At 41.8% G+C, this 18,752-nt stretch overlaps 2 protein-coding genes and 1 pseudogene across 2 annotated transcripts in view; 2 read left to right on the top strand and 1 right to left on the bottom strand.

Moving 5' to 3' along the window:
• The window catches only part of tdp1 (tyrosyl-DNA phosphodiesterase 1), a 330,936-nt gene that overhangs the window by 265,054 nt on the left and 47,130 nt on the right, over positions 1–18,752 (top strand). The window lies entirely within an intron of this gene.
• LOC140302299 (uncharacterized) overlaps positions 1–18,752 on the top strand; it is a 334,032-nt pseudogene that overhangs the window by 78,884 nt on the left and 236,396 nt on the right.
• On the bottom strand, positions 10,581–18,657 carry ankdd1a (ankyrin repeat and death domain containing 1A). The gene is given in 13 exon segments (XM_072381027.1): positions 10,581–11,175; positions 11,535–11,631; positions 11,916–11,941; positions 12,019–12,117; positions 13,142–13,240; positions 13,339–13,437; positions 14,863–14,985; positions 15,814–15,912; positions 16,085–16,189; positions 16,266–16,364; positions 17,755–17,874; positions 18,018–18,121; positions 18,537–18,657. Coding segments are annotated over 13 exon segments (1,245 nt in total). The 5' UTR covers positions 18,571–18,657; the 3' UTR covers positions 10,581–11,034.

The raw sequence follows: 18,752 nt of genomic DNA on the forward strand, positions 1-18,752 counted from the left end.
AGATACCTCACCCTAATCAAGCAAGGTCAGATGGAGGAGCCACGGATGACTGTGACTCTTCAGCGAAACAGTCTTAATGATCCAATACCTGAATCAGATTCCTGTGAGACGGATCGTGTTCACGTGCCCGATCAGCTAGAATTGGATGCAACAGCGAGTGAGGTATTAAAAATCCTTCCAAAGCGTGATTGCAGAAATGGTGAATACATCTTGAGGAAATTATCTGAGAGAAATGGCTGGACCACCAGAGGAGAATTTGTTTATCAGGGGCAGGTTGTGATTGGATCACATTTGGTTGATTTAGTTAAAAACCTTCTGCTCCCTTTTAAAAGAAAAGCCCAAACCATGCAACCAACAGGCTGGACAAGTTTTCTCAATGTCCTGAATGAACTGAACATACCTTTATCCTCTGTGAATAATCCGCAAGCCCGTGAACAATACCGTCGTCTCAAAACAGAGCCAAGCGGAATGGAGAAAATACCATCTGTAAAACCGAAGAAGAAGATAAACCCTCTCCCCACATTTTTTAAGATCTGGACATGGTGAGTGAGACGAGTCTGCAGATGAACATAGTTTGCATAAAAAGATAAAACCTCCGCGCTGGGTTACCTTTTCACCATAAATTTCTGTAAGAAATTAATAAAATGATACCGTCATTTGTTCTCAATAAAAACTTTTATTGATTCCAATTTTCAGAGTCTACAGAGTCATCACTTTCATGCATTCACAATTTGTAGCACTCTTTGAACATCTGTAAAGAACAGGCTCTGTGATGAAATGAGGTAGCACTGTGCTTTCTGATGCATCTCTGATATTTTTTCACAAAGTTAGATACCATCACATCATTTTTAAGAACATCATCACTGTAGGAGGATAATACTTATTGCAGAGACATTCCGCACGCCCGGTGGCAGAGGTAATAAACGCACTGCTGACCGCACACGGTGGACAAGGTGTTCTGAAGTTGGCGATTATGGTACGTTATCTTCAGGGATCAGTCTTTCAGAAATGACACAATGTCTGAGGGGTAGTGAGAAAAATCTGGCGGTAGCCCGTAAGAGTCGAAAAAGGTGGCTTGACCGTTCTCCTCCAGAGTCAGAGCTAGCCAGTGCTCCCCAGGCATGTGAGAAGGATGTGTGTTCACAATAAAGTAAGCCGGCTTTGTAAACGTTTGTGTGAGCAAGGGGAGTTGGTCACTAGCCCTCACGCCACAAAATAGGTCTCCCAGTAGATGGTGCAACAGGCTCTCCAGTTGGTGGTTATTCATGCTTACTCTTTTAATAATAGTCCACCAGCACCTGTCTTCTCGAGTTGATCTCCAAAATGGAATCGTAACATGCGTAGACAATGAGGGTTGTGGTGTGAGGTAACGGTACTCTAAACCTCATCTCCAGTCTTAAATTCCCATTAGAAACAGGTGACAAGGCGTTGTTATCCTCACCAGGATTGAGATTAAAGATAAACAGCGAGTAACCGTTGTTAAATTCTTCACGTGTGATACTGAGAGGGAGATCTTTTAAATGACGACCGGTCGCTGTAAACAAATTGTAAAATTCCCGGACTGAAATGCCTTGGTTGAACTGAGGCTGGAACGCCTTGGCGGGAACTTGTTTACCATCCTGACAAAGAGCTAGATACTCTATATCCATAGGTTTAAAGTTGAAGGGTGACAAGTCCCTTCTTCCCGTGAATGCCTCGTGGTGCACCATATCTAAAACAATATATTTAGGCATCGCTCCCAAAAAGAGATTCTCCTGATTACATATCATCGAATTTTCAGGGATGGAGTATGTTTTTACATTCACTCGTGACAGTGGGTAGAGAGCGTTTCCTCTCATTAAGGCCGATGTGTGGCCTAAACGAACAGCGGGGGAGACGGAAACTTTTTTGATAAAAAGAGAGGCTCCTAATATCATTAATCGGAAAGTCGAGTCTCTGGTTCCCATGAAATAGAAAGCCTCGCTGGCTCTGGTTAGTTTAACTCTCATATCCACAGAGTTCAGCAGGAGCCTTTCGCAGAAAAAAATATCCTCATGGAGGGGGCCCATTAGGTGTACTTCTCTGGAATCAGCTGTACAGAGAGCCCTCTGGTTTAGCCCTCTGTTTGGCCCATTATTGGTTACTATAGAGTCTATGGCGCCGGCTGTGTCTTCATAACAAAGACCAGCACTGAACTGACTCTTTAACGTGTCTTCAGAAAAGTTTAGCAGTCTCAATCATAGCTCTATATGGGTGGGTGGCACTAGACTGTGAAATTAATCTATCACCCAGAGTAACATCGCATTGACTGAATAGTGTATTGAGAGGATAATTGATGAGACCCACAGGTGCGTCATTCGCCAAGTTTGTGCCATCTGCATTGGTGTTCTTCACGCGTAGATGTAACAAGGTATCGTTGAGATCCAGATACTTTTCACCATCTCCCGGTATAAAAAACTCAATCGGACCATTCTCTGTAATAGCGGATAGAGGCATAATTTCCGTGTAGATCTTATCCTCGATAGAAAGCTGGGTCATAGGGACTGAAAATAAGTCCAGTTCTGCCAGGGTGCACTCAGGGGATTTGTGATGCAAAAGAGCCATGTTTTACTCTCTTTCTCTCTCTATTTATGATTCAGTGAAATATATCCCTGCTCCGTGCAGATTTCCTCCCTTTAGGGGAGGAAGTCTTTTAGTTTTTTAGGGGTCTCGCTTTCTCTAAAAACGGATTCAAAAGCCTTTACCACCTCTGCGGCTGTTTTTCTCTTCATAGTGCGAACGTAAGCCTTTTTTGAAAACACGTCAATGACGGTTAATAGATAATTATACCAGTCATTGTACTCAGCCAGGGCCTGCATGTCGCAGAGATCTGCTTGGAATTGTTTTAAGGGGCTGGTGACAAAAACTCTGTTTCTCGGAAAATGTATTCTTGCAGGTTTATGTAGAGTATATGCATCTTGCTCTGATAAGAAGTCTTGCACTTTTGCGCACGCGACTTTCTTACCCGTTTCGTCCTGTACAGCTTTACGCAACCTCTCTACTCCTCCAAAACTACCTGGGTGGATAGGATCGTAGAAAACCTTTTTCATTAATCTCGTTTCAGCCATCTCACCTTATACAAACTCTGGCTTGTAATGACAGAAAACACAAAACGCAAGTATATTTCAACCTTTTATTTTTTCTCTAATGTGTGATAATACACACACACACACACACAAATACACTGCTAGTAATATAGGATTTAAGAAAAGTTAAATGTTATAACAACATCACATGATTACAATATTAGTCTAAACACATCCAGCTGATGGAAAGAAGGAATGTTACACCCTTCTTTTAACCCTCCCAGAACTTTGTCATGGTTTGAAGCTGCTGCAATTTCTTTACATCTTCTCCAAACAACTGCTCTCACATATCGTGTATAGAAGTGTTGATTTGTTTCACCAGAGTTGTTTCGCCCTCTTCTCCCCCATCCTGAGTGTCTGCAGGGGGCCCCTGGCCTGGTGGAAGCTGAGAGTCCTCCATTTCGTTAGATTTAGCTTCCTCCGTTGTTACGGCCACGGTGGATCCTATCGGGTAGAGCGTCATCAATTTGAGAACTCGATCTCGAGAGAAGAGGAGGAGTCGGAGGAGAAGAAAGACTCAGACAAAGTCGCGGGTGAAGGAGGGTGATACGGCTCCAGGTAGTATCTGTCGCTGTCTGGTGATCCAAACTGCGGTGATGTGGATGTTGCAGAAGGGCTCCCTGTATGCATCAATAGCGATGGAGAAGCATTCTCCAGATCGCGGTCAGTGATCTTCTCGCACAATGTCTTCTGGACGCTAGTTCTCATCCTGTTCCTCGTGTTGATCGGTGTATGACCTGTGCTGGAGTGTGTCCTTATAAACCTGAAGGGGGTGTGGTTATTGAGGTTGAGGAGGAGGGTTCTCAGTGGAGGGAGGTCTACACAGCCAGGGTTTTCTTGACTGCTAGAATCTCACCCCAGTTCTGGCAACTGCGGAACAGCATGGAAACTCGATCCGCTATATCATTCATCTTCTCCACCCAGGCTGCATGAGGTATTGCTAACAGCGTCCTAAACACACCACAGTCAGAGTTATAACACTCAAGAACAAAAAGATCCCCCTCATTAGATTTCCGGTGGCTTGCACGGAAGAACCAACAGCCTGTAACGCCTGTTTTCGATTGCCACACAGCAGTGAAAACCATCCTTGTTTTGGCCAGCTCAGCATCATCCAGAGGATTCTTCAGTCTCGGACTCTCCAGTCTCGGTCGTTTGGCTGCAGACGCTGCTGGGATTTCTTCGGGTTCTTCTTTCACTGTTAACACCTCCTCAGCCGAGCCCTTACCTCCTTCTATATGACGCGGTACCGCTAGTTTCAACACTCCCCAGTCGTTGGAAGATAGCATACCCACAGTGGTCAGAGGTCCCGGCTTCTCACCACCCTCATCAAGCTGATACAGACAGAGGTCACCTGTTTCATACATGAACACATAGCCCCATCTTCCCCGCAGTCCATAAGGCTCCAGTGACCATTCTTCCTGTAGAGACACGGGTGGCGGTTGCTACGTTCTGCACAGAAACACCATCCTTTTCTTGGGAGCATTTGGTATCAAGGGCTGATCTTCAAATATCGTTACCGGAGTCTCACAAATGAGAGACCGCAGAGCACACGTCCTCTCCGGTGCCTGCGTAGATTTCTCCTCTACACTCACTCTGCTTCTTGTCCTGGGCATCTTGAATCAGCTATCTTTCACCCGAAAGTCGTTCTCTACACACTGACTGTCTCAGGGTTTTTATCCTTTACTCGAAACCCCTCCCCTGTCCACCCATTGGCCCTCAAACCTGGGGTCGAACAATACCCCCACACATCTAATTATTTTCTCATCTTTACCTTACAGGGACCGGTCTTTGAAGCTGTTAAAATGTTGAACTACAACTTAACCTTTTCTATTAACCCTAACCCTTTCTCTTATTTAAACATTAAACTAATATATTTCTCACAACCTCCTGACCTTAGCTGTAATCATTCTTAACCCTAGCCATAAACACCCCCTTCCTTAGATGTCAAAGGCCTCCTCAACAGATGGCTGATCTATGTCAAACAAAGGTCACACATCAAAATAGCTTGATCGATGGATAAGAGGTCAAAAGTCATATCCCCAGATGTCAGCAAACGGATGTCAAACAAAGGTCACCTGTCATATTAATTTGATTGATCGATAAGAGGTCAAAGGTCACCTGTCAAAAAGAGTTTGATCGAAGGTATCCTATTATCTCTCTGACTGTGTTTTGACTGTGGGAGTACAAATGGTCTTCCATACCTTTTCTCAAATGGAGTTCAACTTGTGCTAGTTGGATTATGCATTTTTAGGATGGTAAACAGTAAACCCAATATTTCCCATTTCTTCCAGGATTTTTTTCAGTCTTGACTTAATTATTCCATTGTGTCTCTCCACGAAACCTGCTGATTGTGGATGATATGCACAGTGATTTCTAAGGTCCATTTTAAGTTCTTTGCCATCAGTGAGATGACATTGTTTACAAAGTGTGTCAAATTATCACTGAAGATCTTTCAGGAATTTCAAATCTAGAAATGATTTATTTTACCCGTGCTTTTGCTACTGAGAGTGCATCTGCTTGTGCACATGGAAATATTTCAGTCCATTTGGTAAAAACCTCTGTTGTCACTCAGCAGAATCGTTTCCCTTAACATTAATTTAGTTCAATGAAATCTACACAATAATGAAATAATGAAATCCAAACAAATATGTTGAAAAAGATACACTGGCTTAGGGAATTATCTTCGTTTTGGTCTTAGATTGCCCTGTGGATTGTATTTTGCACATATTTGACCTGCTAGACAAAACTTTATTCATTTATTTATTCTAAAAAACATATTTCAATAATTGGTAAAACAATATGCTGTAAAAACCTTGTTCATTATTGCTTCCATCCCTCCTGTTGAGACATGGCATGGTCCATGGCTCAATACTGCAGCATATTTAAACATATTCTTTGGCAGTATGGTTTTCCTTCCGGTCATTCATACGAGTCTATTGTAGATGGCAATTGAATAACATCTAATAATGCTAAAATATCTGTAGTTTATACATTTAGCTGTGGATGTCAACATACCTGTTTTTCCAATGCTGTGTTAACACATGTACAGTTGAGAAGGCATACTGACTGTCAGTGTAAACGTTAACAACCTTTTTGTTATTTAATTTACAAGCTTCAGTTAAAGCTACCAATTCGACTGCTTGAACAGAGTAATTTTTTGGTAGTGGTTGTTTTAAGAAAACTTCCGTTTCTGTTACTACTGCAAATCCTGTAGCATTTGTGCCATCAGGGTTTTTTGCTTGACCTGTCGAATAAATATAGTTATTTCTGCATTTTCATAACGTATATCAGTTAAGTCTGGCCTGGGTAAAACACTGATGGTTATTTCTGACATGCAATCATGAGGCTTTCCATCTGTGGGGTAGGTAGCAGTGTGGATGGATTAAGTGTAGCACATCTCTCAACAACAAGGTGTGGCTGTTAAAGAAGAACAGTTATGTAGGAGAGATGTCTGGTAAAGATATTTTGTTAAGTAACCATATCACAGCCACTGCATGAGGTATCTTAAGTGTTAATGGGTGAAATAACACCATAATTGTTGATGCCTGCACTGCCAATGGCTTCTGGCCATTGATTCAAAAATACGATCTCGTCACTTTTTCCCCCTTTCAGTGGACACTGGCCCCTAATTACCGCAATTCAGCAGGGGGTCTTTCATTAGGAGTACTGGACTCCACCGTGCACGGTTTCAGCTCCGACCCTGGACGGCGGAAAAAACGTCGAGATCTGGTTTGAGGACCCAATTGTTGAGAAAATTCTCTCAATGAGACTCAGAGTTGCTGGAGTCAGTTAATGCAAAGGTTTAATCTTGCAGCAAGCTCAAGAATGTGTGTGTGTATGGGTGTATGTGTGCGAACGTGTGTGTGAGTTTGTGTGTGTGAGAGTTTAAAGAACCTGTTATCCACAGGCAGGTCTTAACTAGTATGGCACGGGTCCAGCCTGTCTCATCTTTTTTGGAAGGTCCAGCGCTCGGCCGTAACCCTTCTGTCTGTTTGGACTCTCACATACATTCGGTTAATCATAGAAAAACGAGAACAAAACTTTTTAGCCCCTTAAATTCATAAAACAGACATGGTGCAGTTATTTCCATTCTAGAAAATAAGAGTAATCACCACCATTCCTATAAATTCTGGATATTCTAACAATCTGAATCTTTTTTAAATGTTCGATGAAGCCCTTTGCTGTTCTAGAGACTCAGCTGATCATAAACCAAGTTTTGCTCTTGAACCAAGCTTCTAAACTCTTCCCCTTTTTCATTTCTCAGTTAGTATTCACTTTAAAACTGATTAAAAGAAAAAATAAATGAATGCCCATCAACCAATGTGGGATCTAAACTCTAGTGCTTCCTCTAAAATAATTTCCTTAAAGTGTAAGTCACAACACCCGTGACACCAAAACGGCTTTCTTTTCTCTCTTTTCTCTACACTCTGGACTGTGAGCACACACACCAAATCAGAAAGGCTTTTTTCTCTCTTTTCTACATTATGGACTGTGGGGACACAAAACCGCTCTCTCTTTTTTTTTTTGATTGTGTGCCAGGGCGTTGTCTCACGTATTAGATTATGCTTAAGATACGAATGGGTTTATCAGTCACATCAGAATCCATACATACTGATCCTCCCGTAATAAAATGGTCGGATCTTATCAAACACACTTTGTTTCTTGTGACAATCAAGTCAGCGAAAAAAGCGTATACACGTCAAGACACTGAATCAAGTTTGCCACAAGAACTCATAAGTTTGGCAGTATTGCTCTGCCGTCAGCAATCATACACCCATTTTATTTTCGTGAGACATGTGCAGGCACCTGTTCATCTACTGTTCTATCACTATGAATTAGTTTATCTATTATCAATAAGGATACTTCTACAACTACTATCAAAGTATGTCCGGACTTCTTATGTTGTCAGTTGCTATATATGATTAAGTGGGTAGCGACTGACAAGCATTAAGCATGTCACACAGCCCAAACATATAACATTTCAGGACACACCACACAGTTAACAACCACAGTGAAGCGTGTCAAAGCCCAAACATGTAACATTCAACAGGACACTTACACAACACATTCAAATCAAACAGTCAGACAACATACAAGAACATATACCCCAGCCGGGATTGCTCCCTGCCTATTTTCCTACAGCTCACTATGTGTGCGCACACCTTTATTCACAAACTCTTCAACTTATACTCTTAGATCCTATTTCGGTGAATTTGACATCTGCCTTACATGTAACAGATTAGCGGTTCAGCATTTTTAATTTAGTTTGAGTGAAGGAATTCATTTTATAGAAAAATCCGAAATCATGCAAAACTCATGAAAAGAAGCTTATTCTCGGATTCCTGATCCTTCAGTGTTGCTCTTTCTAATACTGCAAAGTACAACGTTGTTTTTTGGTGAAATCTATCTAGACATTGATAAATATGAAGGACAAAGCAGTTTTCACTTGGTTTGAGTGAAGGAATTCATTTTATAGATGAAATCCCAAATCATGCAGAACTCCTCAAAAGGAGCGTATGGCTTAATCACAAGTGTGGTTCTTTCTTATTCAGGGTAATATGAGGAAGTTTATGCTTGAAACATTTTTAGACATGGATAACTATGAAGGACAAAGCAGTTTTAACTTGGTTTGAGCAAAGCAATTCATTTTATAGCAAAATCCGAAATCGTGCAGAACTCATGAAAGTAAGCTTATTCTCGGATTCCTGAAACTTTAGATTTGCTTTCTTTTACTGCAAAGTCCAATGTTGTTCTTTGTTGAAGTCGATCTAGACATTGATAAATATGAAGGACAAAGCAGTTTCCACTTGGTTTGAGTGAAGGAATGAATTTTATAGCAAAATCTGAAATCATGTTATACCAACCACTTTTACACAGTACGCCTGGTTAGCGATACAAACATCTAGAATTCTGGCGTTTCCTGCATGGCAGATGCATTGATATAAGATGCTGGTAAAATAATTCTCTCTTTTTTTTATTTTTTTTTTTATTTTCTTTTTTTTTTTTTCCCCTTGTCCTGTTCAGCATTATGGCAGCAGAATTGTAGTCTGAATACCTTTGATGCCAAACAGATTTGCTTTGCCAAGGGAAGTTTTATAAATGTAAAGCTCCCCTTGATGCCCATTTATTTATTTCTGTTTACAATATATGACATGTAATAGAACTGAACCGGACCGGGGGACAAGGAAAGAAGAAGAGGAAAGAAGAGGAAACAGAACAAAAATAGAAACAAAAACCAGACAACCAGCTGCTACACCTGTAAAAAACAAAACAGACAACAATCCATGGCCTCTGAGGGGAATCCAGCCTTAGCGCCACCAGGAGCACCTGAAAGCAGACAAGCAGAGAAAAAACAAACACACAAACAAACAAAAACAAGCACAAGAAGCGGTAATCGCATACAACACAGCTGTGGAGAGATGACCTGAAACCACAGGATAACACATAAACTGCTTAGCGAGCATGCTACTGGGCTAATAAATGTGTGTGTGTGTGTGTGTGAGAACATGCAACACCCATGGCACAGGATCTACATGGTAACCGTGGTTAGTTATGAGTGTATAAGTGTACAGGGCCACAATCCACAGCCCCCCCCCAGCAATCAGAAGCAGGCAGAGAGGGCCACAAGACCAAGGCCCCCACGGAGCACAGAACCCACGAAGCCCACCGCAGGGACAACCACGCATCCACCCAGAAGACTGCAGAGGAAGCCCCCGGATAGAGCCCCCATAAGCATAGGGCAGAGGCCCTCAGAGAGCCAGGGGCAACAGCCCACCGACCCCGCCAGGTCCCAGCCGCCCAGACATGGGCCGTGCACTGGACCCGGGCCCCGGGAGCCCGAGCGCCCCCAAACCCCCCGGCAGAGGCCCCACCCAATACCCAGGAGGGCCAAGTGCCCCAGACAGCCACGCAGTGGGTCAGCGCCTGCCCCAGCGCCCCTGGCCAAGTGCCCTGGGAGTCAAGACGTGCCCACAGGTGGGTGAAGTCGCGAGCAGCGGGGAGAGGCAACGCCGCCCCCCCATCGGGAGAAGCACAGGCAGGCCAGGCGACAGCAAGTCCCAGATCCAGGCCCAATCATCACCACACACACTTTCACGTCCCATACATCCACACATCCTCCCTCCCTCGACTCTGCTGGGGTGTAGCGCAGCGGGCACACCAGGGGGCCAGCAGCCCCCCAGCCACCACAGACCCCAAACCAGCAGAACAATTAATTAATCCTCTTGGCCCCTCCCGCCCCGAGCAGCAACCAGGAAGCAGGGGTGTGGGAAGAAGACCCCTCCCCTCACCCTTCTGGCTCTTCAATATTTTCTAATAGTGAGCGATTAAAATTGAGGGGCAGCCCAACTTGTAGGACTGGGAGCGCGGCCCTCTGGGCAGCCTACATACACCCATCCATTAAGACTTTCTTACAACTCAGTGTAACCACCCCCCAAGACCTAATGTGTGTGTGTGAGTGTGTGTTTGATAAAAATAATTCTCTACTCCAACTCTAACAACAAGCAAATCCACATGGCGGTGTTTGCGCTGCATGAGGAGAAACCTTGGCAAACAACGAGGAAAGAAAAGCAGGGGGAACTGAAAGATATTACATCACGGCCTAAATCATTATACTTTAGAAGTCAGTTAGAAACTTTTGTGTGACACTGAAATGTGCAAAACGGAAGGAAGGAGCAGCTGCTTTCAGCAGAACATCGTGCTTCGCTGATTTTGTTTTCTTCTGAACTTCATTCATTTCCAATGTGAACCAAATGGATCATTGTTTTGTTTTCCTTTTTTAATTTCCCATATTGTCTTCTTCTAAAAAAAAGGAGATATTTCTTCATTCATTCTCATTCTTTTTACAGAGCTATTCTTTTTAGTGGCACTTCTATCATTCCAAATGATGCAAATTCCTGTAAGAGGCCCTATTGTGTTATTCTGTGTCGTTCTAAAAAATAACTTTATTCGAAGTGAGGTCCACACACTCACTCACCTTCTCCCATTTATAAAAACGGTCCGCTTTGATGATCATGTCAACTAGAATGACATGGTTTCCTCTTGCTGCTACTTCCAGACATGTTTTCCTCTGCTGTGTATATCAGAACATTTCTGTTAGTTCCAAGAATCATATCATCAAAAACTTTTGATTGAAGATAATAAAATGCATACTTATACATTTGTACAGTATCTGCACTATGACAACAAACACGAGGTGCAAAAAAGATCATTCATTTAAAAAAATGAATGGATGAATGAATGAATGGGTCTGGCAGCCGTGAGACTGACAAGTCACTACATACATTTGCAGACTATGGGTTTTTCACAAGTTTTAACATCAATATTCTTAACTAGTCAAAAGTCAACTTGTAAAATGGGAGGATAACAATCAACCCTGCAACTAAGCCGTTATTCCTAGTATCAATCAGACGAAGTGGAACTGTGTGGTACCTTGTCAGTCAGATTCAGGTTGACACCAGATATCAGCATCATTTCAGCCAGGTCCTGCCAGCCATGCTCTGCTGCTATGTGGTAAATGGTAAATGGACTTGTACTTGTATAGCGTTTTTCTAGTCTAACTGACCACTCAAAGCGCTTCACTACATGCCGCATTCACCCCACTCACACACATTCATACAGCACGTCTTAACTACTTAACTACGTGCTTTTTTCTAATCATTCATACACATTCATACCCCAGTGATACACTGGGAGGCAACGTGGGGTTCAGTGTCTTGCCCAAGGACTCTTCGACATGTAGCCCGGGGAAGCCAGAGTCAAACCACCGACCTTCCGATTGGTGGGCGACTGCTCTTCCTCCTGAGCTACAACCGCCCGTGCAGTGCAGTCTACTGCCTCTGTGACCCACAATACAGACACATGTCTATTTTGACAGCTGTACCATAGATCACTAGCTGTAGAAGTTAATACTCACAAGATCAGGGACATCCAAGTTGCACTCAGCATCTATAAGCAGCCGAACAATCTCTGCATGATTGTTGAACACAGCTAGGTGGAGCGCTGTGAGGTGCCGCTGGACAAAGAATGACACGATGACACTGAAAACATATATGTTGTGCTATCGGATGCTGAAATAACAGCAGTGCCAAGGTGAACATATGTTTTACGAATCTATTATTTTTTGTTACACTCCTACAATTTCATATATATGAGCAGCAGTTTAACAAAATATTTACAATAGTCTGACAGAAAAGTTTAATATGTGGATGACAGATGTGTCCCTGCCATATATTTTCTTACAGAAGTTGAGGCAGCAAGTGTTAGGATGAGTTATTGTTTGTGACAGAGAAAAATACATCCATCTATTTTCTATACCCACTTAATTCAATTCAGGGTCACAGGGGGACTGGAGCCTATCCCAGCTGTCATCAGATGAGAGGCAGGGTACAGCCTAGACAGGTCACAAGTCCATAACAGGGCCACAAATGAGCAAACAACCATCCACGCTCACACTCACTGCTAGCGACAATTTAGAGTCACCAATCAACCAGACATGCATGTGTTTGGATGGTGGGAGAAAGCCGGAGTGGGCTGTTCTCTCTGTGTATGCGTGGGTTCTCTCCGGCCTCCTCCCACTGTCCAAGGTTAGGTTAGTTGGTGTCTCTAAAAAAAAATGTCCATAGGAGTGAGTGTGAGCGTGTGTGTGGTTGTTTGTCTCTGTGTGGCCCTGTGATGGACTGGCGGCCTGTACCCCACCTCTTGCCCGATGACTGCCCCCCCCGTGACCCGACCAACGAATTAAGCGGGTATAGAAAATGGATGGAGCAAGCTGGAGTACCCGGAGAGAACCTACGCATGCACGGGGAGAACATGCAAGCTTCTGTGTTGAGTGCAGCTCACAAAGAAAATACGCTTTTCAAGAGGCTTTGTCAATCCACTCCACTGTGTGACTGAGCCTCAGAAATGAATAGTTATGAGCACATAACCACATTTCAAGATGGTCATGAGGCCATCTGGCCAGAAATCGCCACATCTGTATCAGACATGAGATTAAACGGAACCTGTCGGACTCATAAGTGAAAGTCGACATTAATTACATGGTCTACAGCATCTATGTTGATCCCAGCCTCCAGCAGCAAGTTGGCATCTTTAACAAAGCCATGCTGGGCCACGTAATGTAGAGCATTCATATTCGTCTGCAGACACAAGAAAACACAGGGCAGTAGAAACAAAAAACACAAACACTCACTTGCAATTTTAGCATATTATAACCTCTTGAAAAGAACAACCATACATTTGTTTGTGCATTGACATTACAGCCAGACTCCACCAGCAGTTTGACACATTCATAATGACCCCCATCAGCTGCCAGGTGCAAAGCGGTGAGACCATCCTGTAAAAACAACAGCTTTGTTGTAGTTTTGCCATCCGTTCAGTCATTTAGAAAAACAATGCAGAACATCTTTCAACTATAGAAATATGTATTAGTTCAAGCTAACAAATCAGATTAAATACATAATCCTTGTCATCCATAAAATATTCTAATGTTTATCTTTAATGTTAAGAGAATGTAATTATGAAGCTATTGTGCTAGTTTTAATTTTTCCACTGAAGTAACATATGATCTGAGGATCAATGCATTCAAAATATGTTTCAAAGACTTTATGCCACACATCATTATTCCTAAACACTTCTTATGGGGTGACTGTGCATCCCAGTGTTGGTAATGTTGCCCACCAACCTGCACCAGTTCCTTAGCGTATCTGTATGTGATGATGATGATGATGATGATTATGAACTAAATATAGTTTAAGACTTAGGATAGAAATCACATTGGCTTTACTGGAAAAAAACCCTCTGTCCTGACATGATGATAAAAGGCAGATTTTCTGTTACAAATGATGAATATTCAACTGAGCATTGTTAAAATGATGACATATAGCTTCGTTATCATTAGATCATCATTAAAAATAGATTCAATTTTAAATGAATCAAATTGTTTGATACTATATCACTCGTTTTTTTTCAGATGACATCTATTTTCAGAGTAGCATTTTTTAACTTATATACATTTTCATTTTTATCATCATAACTTTTGTTACTAACTTGCCATTTCTCATTAACTTGAGAAATCAAGAAGGACAGGGGTCAGGAAAGTGAGCCAACCAGCCTATCTAAAAGACGGGTGAACCTGCCTGAAGGGCAACCAGCTCAGCTGCATTTTATCTCTGAGATCTGTACAGTATAGCGTCCAGACTAAAGTCACTCTGAATGAACAACGCATGGCAAGCTGCAAACAGTTTGTGTGCTTCATCATCTGCTGATACCCCTCCTTCAGTGTAGCATGGTGGGAGCAGTATCACGGTATGGGGTGCCTCTGAGCAGCAGCGACAAGGTCAGAATTAAAATAAAGACGAATGCTGTCAAATACATAGTGGTTGTTAAAGAAAATGTGCTCGAGCTGTTCAGCACCAAAAGGAGCCAAAACCAAATACATTGCTGGAGTGGCTCCTGGACCAGTCTCTGACTTTCTTTAAAGGATCAAAACAAAGCCCAAACTTAGTTCTCTGACAATTACAATCTCACAAGATTGTGTTTGTTAGAATCTGCCAGGAAAAATTAGTAAAATACTCAAAACACCGAAGACTTAGATTTTTTAATTTTCAATAAAAATGTGAAGATTGATTTCAAAGAAATACTTTCATCAGTGTTGTTGCTAAGAACTAATTCTGTTTTTCCAAGCAGAAAAAAAAATGAAATCCAAACACTAGGTAGTTACACAATCTCTCAAGCTTTGCGGGCCTATCTACATATTTACTATGTTCTTCTCATCCACATCTACTCAAGCTTCCACAATCTTCTGCAGGACCTCTGTGTGCCCTCCTTTCGCTGCTATTTAAGTAACACATTAAAGTATTAATGATTGATTGAATATTTCTTTCTTTCGTACGAGACAATGGTATAAGCCAGACAATGCCCTTTCAAGGTGTCCATTATCAGAAATGAATGGACTTTGCGTCGGACGGTTCACGTCTCCGCGTCATCCATTAAGTTCTGATAATGGACACCTCGTCGGGCATTATCCCTTATTTATACCTTAAAATCATGTCTCATTTGTTTGATCATAGTCTTCTTTCAGAACTTGCAAGGTAAAATCTCATGTTTTAAATCTTTAGTGAACAGAACTATGGGAAATTTTAAAGGGTTCACAAATTTACAAAAGTGCCACTGCAGTATACACTATAATTTCAGATAGAAAGTACTAATATTTGGTGCCTTTTAACCTATTTTTTGTGGCTTTGTTCAAGCCTGTATTCGCAAAACTACAACCCAATGAGCACAAGAGGAGTTTTTTTCCCCTAATATGACATAGTTCCTTCATTTTAAGAACTTTGTCATAACTACTTCTGATGTGCTTTCATGTGTTCAGCTGAAAATAAGCAGCATGTAAATGTTTATTTTGGGGGAGCTACCTGAAGCTGCAGTAGCAGAATGAATTAGCTTTACTCCACCCAGCATTGTTAGAGGAGTTTAGTCAAAGCTTTAAAATGTTTGGTAGCACAAAACTTTAAAACTCTGGCATGATGTCGGGGTCATGGACATCGAACAATAACTGTAAATTAGATTTTTTTCCTTCTTCTATCTTAAACCTTATTAGCTCCACTCAAGCAAGCAATCAGATGCACGATGTGTGGTTGTTTACCCAGATGGCGCCACTAATCTGTTGCTTGAGTGTGTGTGTGTGTGTGTGTGTGTGTTACAATGATACCTTGTCCTTCAGTCCATGTGTGCAACCCATTCCAATGAGAAAGTCCACCACTTCAAGCTGTCCATGTTCAGCAGCTAGATGAAGTGCTGTCCTCCCTGACTGCTTAGAGAGATGTCAGAATGTTACACATGGGAGCTGCTAAACACACACTGTATTCACACAGTAGTCAAATAACAGGCTCATCTTCCATTTTATTCTCATTTATTACCGCATTGATGATACTGTGATAGCAAAGTAAAGGTGTGGAAAGAAAGGTTTAAAATGATGTCACCTTATCAACTCTGTCCAGACAGATGTCTTCCAGGTCCTCCATAATGAACTCCAGTACTCTGATGTGGCCTCTCTGAGCAGCACAGTGCAGCATACTAAGACCATCCTAACGCATACACACAGGCTGTATGTTATCACTCTAACAATATTCTCGCAGTCTAATTAAATGAAGGAGCTCTTACTTTATTTTCACAGTTGAGCTTGGCACCACAGGGAACCAAGATCTGCAGGATCTTCAGGTGACCAAACCAGGATGCGAGGAGCAGAGCATTCATTCCGAACTGGGAATAAATATTTACAACCAGATTTTGTTACACAACAGTGAAGCTGACTGCAGCTATACATAAAGCAGAATTTCCTGTTTCACTAGTTCATGTTAGAAAAGGCCTGAGTGAGATGACCTTGATGTGTGAACAGCAGCAGCAGCAGCAGCTCAGGGTCAGTTTCACCGTATTCACTCTGCCTAAACCTAACATCCCTCTTATTGTGTCTGTGGCCACCCTTAAGAACACTTCGCTAAACTTCACTTTTGAAGCTAAAATGAAGGGAAAAGATAAATTTGTGTTTTGCAGATGTTCTACAGACAATAGAAATAAGTGTCCTTAGTAACAGGAAGCACTCATTGATGTCCAGTTCTCTGTTCCAGCAGATAGCTGATGATACAATATCTTTATCTTAATATGAACAGTTTCTGACATTTCTGCCTGGCTGTATATTTCCAGTAAATTATATTTTAATCATAAATACATATATATATTGGTGGCAACCCTGAAGGGAACAGGAAAAGAAGAAGAAATGTTATTCAACTTCTGGGAGAATTTTAATGAAAATAATCTGCAGGTACTTATTTAATTGCTCATTTTAGCCTCCACAGTTTTACTTTTTGTATGTAATAGAAAGGTTTCTGCAGAATTAAGTCATTTCAAACCCTTTTACAACCATATAAAATGCAGCTTATTGCCCAATTTAACACCGGAAAAATAACCAGGCAATATGGTCTGCAAATACTTCCTAAGTAAAGCAGTTAAGTACTCATCTGCAATATTTAACAATACTCCAGTTATTACAAGGCTTTTTAAGACTTGGAATCAGTTGAAATGTTTTTACATAATATGTTTTCGATACATCTGTTTTGTTTGACTTGTTTTTCAAATTAAATACATTTTTCCTCTCTTTTTTCAGTTGGAATGTTTTTGGATTATTTGGGAGAGAAATGGAGAAATCTTTACACAGGATGTCACCAAAATCAAGAATATTCAAACTTAATCATTGATCAAGATGCCTCCTCTCTGTTCAGGACAAGCACAATGTCTGCTGAAGTGTCCCTGCCCCCTTTACGTTATGAACACGTCTCACAACCTTTAAGCCTTCATTCATTCATTCATTCATAGCTCCTAAATGCCTTATTTGACTACTTCTTTCCTCACCCTGAACTGCATTATTCATCTCATATTTGATTTCTGCAAAATGATCCTTGAAGATATATGACTTTTAAATCATAGCAGAGTATCACGTCATTTTGTTTAAGCTTTCAATGTCATTTCACATCTTTAAGAACATATGAAGTCTGCCAGAAGGTCCTCAGATTTAGCTCAGTTAGTATAGCACATCATGATTCAGTGATATGTGAGTGTAATATATAGCAGTGATAATCCTAATAAGTTTTTAAACTATCAGCTTGTGTGTACCTCCAATGTCCCTCTCATCAACATCACAGTCGTGGTCCAGTAGGAGACGCAGAGCCTGTTCATTCCCATCTCCTGCTGCCCAGTGCAGTGCTTTTCGGTCCAGCTGTGCAGAGACACACAATCCAATGAACACTTAGTTCAAATGAAATGTTGTAATCAGTGAGCCATGAAACTGTACTAATGCTCACAGCCTGTTTGGAGATGAAATGGCCGGTTATCTGAGACTCGTCTGTTTAAAATGCTTACTTTGGTTTTGGCTTTAACGTGCACACCCCTGTTGATCAGTTCCAGCATTTTCCCGGTGTCGTTCCTCTTGGCAGCATCGTGGAACTCCTTTTCAGACCACAGCACTGCCGGCAATCAGACAACGGGGGGATAGAACGTGTTCAAGCCAGTCAACACTGTTGTTGCACCTTAAAGAGGAATACAGACAGCTCCTGGGGGGATTTAACTCTACATACGCAAAACATTCACCGTTGGTTCTCAAACAGTCACACGGGGATAAGTTAGAAATACGTGAAATTGTCCTTTAATGTGTCGTTTCCTGCTAATTTGTTGTATTCTTTCGCTGGAGAAATCGTTTGGCTCACGAGTCAAGTCTTTTCATGTGTCATAGACAACCTATTCAGCTAAAAGACAGTATTTACAGATAATACAACGATACATTACGAATGATTTCACGACAGAAAACATATCTGTCGTTCATTACATCCCCATACGGACATACAGCTAAGGGGAAATCTGCAGTTTCGAGCTCTTACTTACAAATGTCATCCTCCGACACCAGGTCGTCCTCCATGTTGGCGGGGTTCTAGAGGCGCCTCCGGCTCTTCGACCTCGTTTCTTTCATCGCACTTCGAGTTCCGAGGAATCTCTCAATGAGATGAAGTTAGATTTCGAATCAAGTTACAAATTCTGGACTCGGAAAGACTTCCGCTGTGTACTTTCAAAACAAATGGCTGTAAACCTAAGTTGAACTTT

This window comes from Leuresthes tenuis, unplaced genomic scaffold (assembly GCF_036924035.1).
Source record: "Leuresthes tenuis unplaced genomic scaffold, fLeuTen1.0.hap1 SCAF_2, whole genome shotgun sequence".
NCBI lineage: Eukaryota > Metazoa > Chordata > Actinopteri > Atheriniformes > Atherinopsidae > Leuresthes > Leuresthes tenuis.